Source organism: Pipistrellus hanaki (assembly GCF_964339955.1).
Source record: "Pipistrellus hanaki genome assembly, chromosome: 14".
Lineage (NCBI taxonomy): Eukaryota > Metazoa > Chordata > Mammalia > Chiroptera > Vespertilionidae > Pipistrellus > Pipistrellus hanaki.
The window spans coordinates 2199709-2209116 of NC_140516.1; the positions used below are offsets into that span (position 1 = coordinate 2199709).

The 9408-nt window shown below is 50.4% G+C and overlaps 2 protein-coding genes across 2 annotated transcripts; one reads left to right on the forward strand and one right to left on the reverse strand.

The window, feature by feature from the left end:
- The first annotated feature begins 2974 nt into the window (after nt 1-2974).
- Nucleotides 2975-5323, forward strand: LOC311632634 (uncharacterized protein). The gene is made up of 3 exons (XM_084904366.1): nt 2975-3120; nt 4173-4235; nt 5156-5323. Exons 1-3 carry the CDS (start codon nt 3048-3050, stop codon nt 5287-5289), a joined length of 270 nt encoding a protein of 89 aa, XP_084760492.1. The 5' UTR covers nt 2975-3047; the 3' UTR covers nt 5290-5323.
- A 3229-nt stretch (nt 5324-8552) lies between these two features.
- On the reverse strand, nt 8553-9155 carry LOC311632818 (large ribosomal subunit protein eL6-like). Its single transcript, XM_084904703.1, is given in 2 exon segments — nt 8553-8917; nt 8921-9155. Coding segments are annotated over 2 exon segments (528 nt in total). The 5' UTR covers nt 9134-9155; the 3' UTR covers nt 8553-8602.
- Nucleotides 9156-9408: the final 253 nt, after the last annotated feature.

Genomic DNA, 9408 nt, shown 5'->3' on the forward strand with positions numbered 1-9408 from the left:
TCCTCCCAGTGATACCAACAACAATCAAGACTTAACTACAGCAAGGCTGTACACACAGTCCACAAAGGGGTGCACCAAGAGTGTCCACCTCAGGTAATTGGGAGGTTGACCCACTAAACCATATAGGACACCTTAGCACACAAAGCCACCCTACTAACTCAGGGAAGCAGAGAAAATGCCGAGACAAGGAAACAGATCAAAAACGAAAAAAATGGAGGACAAGAAGTGATTGGATATAGAGTTATAAGGTTTTTCAAGAATTTCCTAGAAAAGGCCAATAAAATAAATGAGACCTATGAGGATATGAAAAGGGATCAACTAGAAATAAAGAATACATTGTCTGAAATAAAAAATATTATACAGAGTCCTAAAAACAGAATGGAAGATCGCAAGAATCAAGTCAAAGATTTGGAACATAAAGAGCCAGAAGACACTCTTCCACAGAAGCAAGAAGACAAGAGAATACAGAAAGTTGAAGATGATGTAAGAAACCTCTGGGACAACTTCAAACGAACCAACATCAGAATTATGGGGGTCCCAGAAGAAGAGAGAGAGCAAGATACCGAAAACATACTGGATGAAATAGTGACAGAAAAACTTCCCCCACCTGGTAAAAGAATTAGACTTACAAGTCCAGGAAGTGCAGACAACCCCAAACAAAAGGAATCCAAAGAGGACCACACCAAGACACATCATAATTAAAATTCCAAGAGCAAAAGACAAAGAGAGAATCTTAAAAGCAGCAAGAGAAAAGAAGTAGTTACTTATAAAGGAGCACCCATCTGATTGTCAGCTGATTTCTCAACAGAAACTATGCAGACCAGACGGGAATGGCAAGAAATATTCGAGGTGAAGAATAGCAAGAACCTACAGCCAAAATTACTCTACCCAGCAAAGCTATCACTCAGAATCGAAGGCCAGATAAAGAGCTTCACTAATAAAAAAAAGCTAAAGGAGTTCATCACCACCAAACCAGAAGTATATGAATTGCTGAAGGGGGTTCTTTAGGAAAAGGAAGAAAATAAAGATAAAAATTATGAACAACAAATACATAACTATCAACAAGTTTCATTGATAAAAACCAAGGGAATTAAAAAATTTGATATACAATATTAACTGGTGAATATAATAGAATCAGAGGTATGGAATGGGAGTGGACTGATGATTCTCGGGGAAAAGGTGAGTGGGGGGTGTGGGAAGAGACTGAACAAAAACTGCACCTATGGATGAGGACAATGGGGGGTGGGGAAAGGGCAGAGGGTGGGGTGGGAACTTGGTGGAGGAGAGCAATGGAGGGGAAAAAATGAAGAACATTTGTAATAATATGAACAATAAAAATTTATTAAAGAAGGAGGAGGAAGAGGAGGAGGAGGAGGAGGAGGAGGAGGAGGAGGAGGAGGAGGAGGAGGAGGAGGAGACGACGTCTCCGGGCAGTTTAAGACCAGCCTCTCCTGCTAAGGGAGGCGGCACCTGTGGCCACAGCCTGGGGGCCACCCAGGACCACCAGGAAGGGGGGAGGGCAGCACTGGGGACCTGGGCTGGGAAGGCCTGGGCCAGGGCAGCTCCGAGGACGAGGGAACACCACGGGGATGCAGCCTCAAAATCCAACCCAGGCCTGCACTGAAGGGCTTTCCCTCCATGACTCCTGCCCCGGTGAAGACCCAGCCCCTGGCTGGCAGGCAGCCTCATACCCACCACCGGGCGCTGCTGAGTCAGGCTCCCTGCCAAGCAGCCCCTCCCTGGCACAGCCACCGAGGCGGAGGACAGGAGTTTACCGGGAGCTTCACATATCATCTCAACTATTGGTGACACGGCAGGAAGGCATGCTGGCCCCATTTTACGGTTGAGGAAACTGAGGCTTGGGTTGGGCTATTGACTAAGAGAAGGAGCCGGTGGCACGGGCTTGGGGCATCTCTCCCGTCCTGAGTAACTGGGCAGGCAGCCTGGCCCCTAAGCCTGTGGCTGACTCACAGGGACTGGTGGAGCGGCTTCCTGGGGAAATTGCCAGGGCCCGAAGCCCCTCAAGGGGGTGTGCAGCCCCATTTACTGCTCTGGGGCCTCCTGGGGGCACTGCTGCCCTCACAGGGCCTTCCCGAGAGACCAGGCCCGAGGTGCAGGGCTGCTCCCCGCAGCTGCTGGCTGCTCGGTGCGGGGGAGGGGGGTGAGGGTGGGATGGGGAGGATGGGGAGGCAGGTGGGGGGGGGCAGCTGACGCCTTGATGTGCCTCCTCCGCTGGAAGGCACCCGGAGGGCCTCCCCCCCCCCCCCGCATGGCGGGGGCAGCGCCACGCGAGGAGCGGAGCTCTGGGAGTGGGGAGGCAGCGGCCTCCACTCCGCGGTGTTCTTGGCTAAGGGTCACGCAGGTCCCCAGGCCCATGTCACCCCGACCCTGGCAGGGCCCCGAGACCCTGAGCAGCGGGCTGAGCCGCGGCCTGTGGCTGCCCGAGCAGGCTGGGGGAGCCGGAGGGGGGCCGGAGGGGGGCTGGGGGAGCCAGAAGGGGGTCGGAGGGGGGCTGGGGGTGCTGGAGGGGGGCCGGAGGGGGGCTGGGGGAGCCTGAGGGGGGCCGGAGGGGGCTGGGGGAGCCTGAGGGGGGCCGGAGGGGGGCTGGGGGAGCCGGAGGAGGGCTGGAGGGGGGCTAAGAGAGCCTGAGGGGGGCCGGAGGGGGCTGGGGGAGCCGGAGGGGGGCTGGGGGAGCCGGAGGGGGGCTGGGGGAGCCGGAGGGGGGCTGGGGGAGCCTGAGGGGGGCTGGGGAAGCCGGAGGGGGGCTGGGGGAGCTGCTGCCTCTTTTCCTCCAGGCTCTGGGCCTCTGCCGGAGGAGCGCGCCCCGCTGACCTTGTCTGGCTTGGTCCTGCTCCGTCCTGACCCTCACATGGTCCCAGAAGGCAGGGTGCGGGGTCCCAGAGGGCAGGGCCACAGCCAGGGCATTAGGTGCCCCACCCGGCCTGTCTGGCTGAGTCACCCTGACCTGGCCGGGAGGGCAGCCCCAGAGGCGGCTATAAAGGCGCCGGGCACCCTCCTCGGCCGTCACAGTTGTCACGGTCTGCGCCATGCTGGGAGGCCTGGGGAAGCTTGCTGCCGAGGGCTTGGCCCACCGCACGGAGAAGGCCACGGAGGAGGCCGGTAAGGACCTGGGCTCGGCTGGGGGCTGGGGACCCACTTGCCTGGGCCTGTTAGAAGCTGACCCCCGCAGTTTGGGGCAGGCCTTGACCCCATGAGGAGCCCTGGACAATCAGGCCCGTAAGGATGGGTGGGGAGAGGGAGCAGGAGCTGAGGAGGGCTGTTTGGGGTAGAGCCAGGAGGGTCCCCTCCATCTCAGAGGAAGCCTGGGGTAGGGGTGGGATGGGATGGAGGGCAGCCCAGCCTTGCCCGGAGATCTAGGGCCGTGGTCTGTTGGAGCCGGAGTGCGGTGTTCACACCAGGGGAGTGGACCGGGAGCCTTGCCGTCCCCGCAGCCTCACTGGAATACGCTGTCCCGCAGTGCAGGCCGCGGCCCTGCCGGGGATCCAGGCCCCAGCTGACATTTGTTTGCTCTTCTCTTTCCAAATGGCACATATGTCCGCACTTCACCGTTAACTCTGCCCGTGTTGAGCGGCCTCTTTCCTCCTCCGCTGCGTTCCCAGGATTCCCATTCATAGATGAGGAGCCAGGCAGTGGAGGGCGTTTAGGGTCAGGGCCAGGGCCCCGGCTCCCATTCCTCGGGTCCTCGCAGGCTGGCACTCACACTCAAACCAACTCCGAGGTGGCAGGCAGCCCCCCGCTGCTGGAGGACAGCTTTGGGGAACGGGTTTTGCTGGAAGAGGCTCTGGATTTGGCATCCCTGCGTCTCCATCTGGCTGGAGGCAGCATGCTGCACACCTGTGAGGTGTGGTGACCTGGGAAACAGGCTCAGCCTTGGCACCAATCCTGGCTGGCAGGGGGGCCTGCTCGCTGGCATCCAGGCTGCACCAGGCTGAGGGGCATGGAGGGCTCTGTGCTCCTGTTTGCCTAACGCAGCCTCTCTCCCAGCAGCCAGACCCTCCCCACATCCTCCCCAGGAGCAAGCCGAGGGTCCTTCCCTGGAGCCAGCCGGCTGGGCAGCACCCAGAGCTGCATTCAGGGCACCCAGCGCTGCCTGAGCCCTGCAGGGAGAGTGCCCAGCGGGCTCTCACTCTGGGCTTGTCTCACCTTTTCAGTTCATGCCGTGGAGGGGGTGGTGAAGGAGGTAGTGGAGCACGCCAAGGAGGCTGGAGAGAAAGGTACGGTGGGGGCTGGGAAGGAGGGGAGGAGGGAAGGGAGGGGCTGGAGCAGCCTGCTCTCTGACTAACCCTGACCCAGATGCTGCACCCTTTCGGATGGCATGCAGTTATCACACCTTCTGAGGCCACAGAGCCAACCTTGCTAAGGCAGGCCCCAGCCCGACAGGCCTCTGTGGAGCGCTGAGACTGTGCCACACTCGCTGGGACAAAGCATTCAAGACAAAATTGTACACTTATACAAATGCATATTTACATAAATGTTTGCATGTGTATGTGCACTGTGAGTACAACTATGTAAAAAGTATAAATGTGTCTCATTCCTTACAACAAAATAAATTCCAAGTGAATCAAGGACTTAAATATAAATACATGAAATTATTAAATTGTTAGAGGAGTCCATAGGAGATTTTAGCGTAATCTCAGAGTGGGGAAGGTCTTTTTTTTTTTTTTTTTTAAACTATGACAGAAAACCCAACAACTATAGAGGAAATGTTAGATAAATCTGACAATAATACTTCAAATTTTCCATAATAAAAATATATATACTCTAAGCCAAAACAAAACCAAAAAACCACAAGCTGAGGGGAAATGTTTGTAGTGGAAATGATAACTCAGGAGAGCCGGGCAGGAGATACAGCAGTAGTTCACAGGAAAAGGCGTGTGAACAGGCAGCCACCCTGTGAGCAGGCGCTCAGGCTCACTCACAGTTAAAGTCAGAAATGCAAGCTGTTTGGGGAAATTAAATAAAATCTGCACACATTCCTCAGGAGCTCTGTTGCCCTCCACCCCTCTGGGCTCCCCCAGGGCATGGCCCAGGAAGACAGCCACATCCCACAGGCCACTGCAGGGGACACAGCCCAGCAAGTGGCTCCAATGTTCACTTTGCTCACCCAGACATTATTCCTCTTTCTTGCTGACAGCCATTGCCGAAGCCTTCAAGAAGGCCCAGGAGACAGGGGACAAAGTGGTAAAGGAAGTTACGGAGACCGTGACCCACACAGTCACAAATGCTGTCACCCATGCAGCAGAAGGCCTGGGTAAACTGGGACAGTGACCACACCCACAGACGCTTCCTGAATCTCAATAAAAATCTGTGAAATGTGTACACTGTGCCCTGGATTTATTCCCATACAGTGGAAGCACTGTCTCTGTCCTGTCACCTGCTGTAAAACACTGACACCCACTGGGGGTCAGATAGTCTCATCCATCTCAGCAAGGACCTCTTTAAGAATTGTTTTGTCTGTGCTCCATTCCCCTTTTCCTTCCTTCTTTCCTTCCTCCCTTCCTTCCTTCCTTCCTTCCTTCCTTCCTTCCTTCCTTCCTTCCTTCCTTCCTTCCTTCTCCTCATCTGAGGATATTTTTTTCCATTGATTTTCAGAGAGTGGAAGGGAGAGAGAGAGAGACAAAGAGAAACACTGATGTGAAAGAAATATATCAGTTGGTTGCCACCCCACGCCCCCAAATAGTCTGGGAGCCTGTAACTGTGGTGCATGCCCTTGACCAGAATCAAACCTGGGACCCTTCAGCCTGCAGGCCGACGCCCTATTCACTTAGCCAAACCAGCTAGGGCTGTGCGACATTTCTTAGAAGATTCTTTTCCCAGAAACTATTTGTAGCTTTCAGACACCTCAGAGCTTTGGGATGCCCCGCGGGAGGACCATAATTCAGCTTATATATTCTTTGGGTTTTCCTTGAAGTGTTCGTACAGGATTCAGGAAGATCACAGACCAACCTGATTAACAGGCCAGCAGGACAGGTTTAGACACTTGAGATGCTTCACATTCTGAAAGAGGCTTTGGAGAAGCTTGTCTGCTGATCAGTCACAAAATCAGGCCAAGGAAGAATGAGGCTACTGCTTATGGGCTGTTGAAGCCACTGTTGGATCTCACTTCTGACACTTGTGTTAGGCCTAATTGGTGGGCAAGAATACTTGGCTTTCTCTCCTTCCTGCCACAAGTAGGTCATTACATTAAGGTTAAACATATGTTTAAGTAGCATTTAGCTTAACATTGGATTTTTCAAAAGTAAATGACATGCTCCCTGGACCAAACTGTAATTACAACTAAAATAAATAAATAAATAAATAAATAAATAAATAAATATCATCTTGAACAATCAAATGAAGACTAGCTGGAGAGAACACTGATAACCAAGGACAGAAATGAAAAATAGCAGGGTTGCTGTCTGCCTGATTGCTGAAAATGCAGTCACCCTCTTCAAAGGCCAACACACACAATTCTGTGTGCAGCCACTCAGCTTGTGTCCAGTAGAGGGAGGGCAGAGTGGACTAGAGCTTTGTGAACAGAAGCCAGGGTTGGAGGCTTTGGGGTTAAACCTCAGAAGGCAGACATCCCGGTTTCCTGTGCTGAGTCATTCCCTCACTTTTTGGAGGGCAACTTTTTAAGGTAGATCTTTGCTATTCAGGCAGTTTTTGCTTGTGAGGAAGACAGTGGCCTCACCCTATTAGAAAACCTCTTGCCCCATCCTGTTGAGTTTCTGAGGCCCATTAAGAGATTGAGACTAACAATTAGCCTCCAGGAAGAAGCAATTGCCCTACCCTATTGGAAAATTTCTCATTCCACCTGTGGACTATTGCCTGAGACTAGTCATGATTGAATCCAATCAGTCTGCAGGCAGAGGTGGGTCTCTGGAGGCTTTGAGTCTTTGCCTGATCTAATTAGAAACATCACTGTCCTGCACTAGAGATTGGAGGCATGGCAGATCCATCTACTATAGAGAGCCAAAATGGAGAGACAAAAAGAAAAGTGAAAGAACAAGAAAATTCTTCAGAAGAAGAGCTAAATGAACTATAGAAAAGAACTTTATCAGACTTTGAGCTGAGAATAATGATGGCAAAGATGTTCAACAGCATGAGAAAAGATATAGTAATTATGAAAAATAACATAGCACTAATAAAGAGCATAGTGGAAGGAATACACAGCAGATTAGGGCAAGCCAAGGATCAGGTCAGTGAATTAGAAGACAGGGTAAAAAATTCACTCAATTAGAGAAACAAAACAAAACAAAAAATTTTAAAAAAGGAGGACAGCTTTAGGGAACTTTGGGACAAGATGACACTTAACAATATTCACATAAGAGGCGTGCTAGAAGGAAAATAAAGTTTGCAAAGGATAGAGAATGTGTTTGAAAAAATAATGGCAGAAAACTTCTCCAATATGATGAAAGAAAAGTCACACTGGTTAAGGAGGCACAGAGAGTCCCAAGCAAGAAGAACACAAACAGGCCCATGTACAGACACATCATAATTAAAAAGACAAAAATTAAAGACAAAGAGAGAATCTTTAAAGGCACCTAGAGAAAAGCAAACTTTACCTACAAAAGAGCTCTAATAAGGCTGTCAGCTGTTTCTCATGAGACACTCTATAGGGAATGGCATGAAGTACTCAAGGTAATTAAAATCTAGGATCTAAAACTAAGATTACTATATCCAGCAAGGCTATCATTCAAAATAGATGGTGAAATAAAGAGCTTCGCAGACAAAAAAAAAAACAGCTAAAGGAGTTTATCACCACCAAACCAGCACTAAAAGAAATGCTAAAGGGACTAATGTAATAAGAAAAAGAAAAAGAGAGAAAAAGAGAGAGAGAATCTAGGCATACAGCATTAAAATGGCAATAAGTACTTATCCTATATAATAAAAGGCTAATATGCAAATCTACCAAATGGCAGAATGATCAGTCACTATGATGCACACTGACCACCAGGGGGCAGACACTCAATGCAGGAGCTCCTCCTGGTGGTCAGTGTGCTCCCACAGGGGGAGCACCAGCTGGGCTTACAACTGGTGAGTGCAGGAGTGGTAGCAGGAGCTTCTCCTGTCTCCACAGCAGCACTAAGGATGTCTGACTGTTGGCTTAGGCCTGCTCCCTCCAGGCTTAAGCCTTTAGTCAGACATTCCCTGAGCACTCTTGGACTGTGAGAGGGCGCACCTGGACTGAGGGGATCCCCCTCAGTGCAGAAATTTCGTGCTGGGCCTCTAGTCAATAATAATCTTAACTGTAAATAGTTTAAATGCTCCAAACAAAAGACATAGGGTAGTTGCATGGATACAAAAACATGACCCAACTATATGCTGGGTACAAGAGACCCACCTTAGAACAAAAGAGTTACAATGGATGAGAATGAAGGGATGGAAAAACATTTTCCATGCAAACGAAAAAAAAAAAAAAAGATTGGTAGCAGGACTCATATCTGAGAAAATAGACTTCAAAATGAAGGCCATCACAAGAGACAACAAAGGTCACTACATAATACTAAAGGGATCTACCAACAGGAGGAGTAACACTGGTAAACGCATTTTTTTTTTTTTAACATTTCAGTTATTTAATCGGGTTCTTATAAGAAATTCAGAACACCGGTTTGTGAGGATAAAGCCCATTGGTGAGAGCGAACGTAGAGCGGAGGTAGCCCTGGAGCTGAGGGACAGCTTTGATTTTTGGCAGAATTTGAGAGTCCAAAGCTTTCTGGTAAACCTTGTGCTGTTCTGTAATTTCATATTTCTCCTTCTCTGTGTAGAAGATCTCACCCTCCTGGTGTTTGGGCTTGTGCAGCTTCTTCTTGAAGTAAGCATCGGTGAGATGTTTGGGGATTTTCACACCACTGATATCAACTTTGGTGGAGGTGGCGATGACAAATTTCTGGTGTGTTCTACGAAGAGGAACTCAATTGAGGGCCAGAGGTCCAGTCACAAGTAGCAAGCCACTGCTCAGCTGCTTCAGGAAAACCACCCTCTTGCCTCTGTGGCGCCCAGTAAGGATGATCAGGATGGTCCCAGGAGGGATGCTGGCCTGCAATCTCCTCACATGCTGGCTGAAGGGCTTCTTGCCATGGCTCTGCAGCTTTCGAGGCACGCCTTCAGTAGGATAATATCGAGGCATTTTGCAGAGTTTAACCACTCGGGTACCACCATTCTTGTCACCACCTACTGGTTTTGTGACAGTAGCAAGGACTTTCTCCTTTTTCTTTTTATTTATTTTTATTTTTATTTTTTTTAAAATATATTTTATTGATTTTTTTACAGAGAGGAAGGGAGAGAGATAGAGAGCTAGAAACGTCGATGAGAGAGAAACATTGACCAGCTGCCTCTTGCACACCCCCCGCCGGGGATGTGCCCGCAACCAATGTACATGCCCCTGACCGGAATCGAACCCGG

What these genes read in the sequence shown, in the direction of transcription:
- LOC311632634 (XM_084904366.1), top strand. Translation starts at nt 3,048, where the DNA reads ATGCTGGGAGGCCTGGGGAAGCTTGCTGCCGAGGGCTTGGCCCACCGC. An exon ending in GAAGGCCACGGAGGAGGCCG is followed by an intron (nt 3,121 to 4,172) that starts GTAAGGACCTGG and finishes TCACCTTTTCAG; the next exon opens with TTCATGCCGTGGAGGGGGTG. An exon ending in CAAGGAGGCTGGAGAGAAAG is followed by an intron (nt 4,236 to 5,155) that starts GTACGGTGGGGG and finishes TCTTGCTGACAG; the next exon opens with CCATTGCCGAAGCCTTCAAG.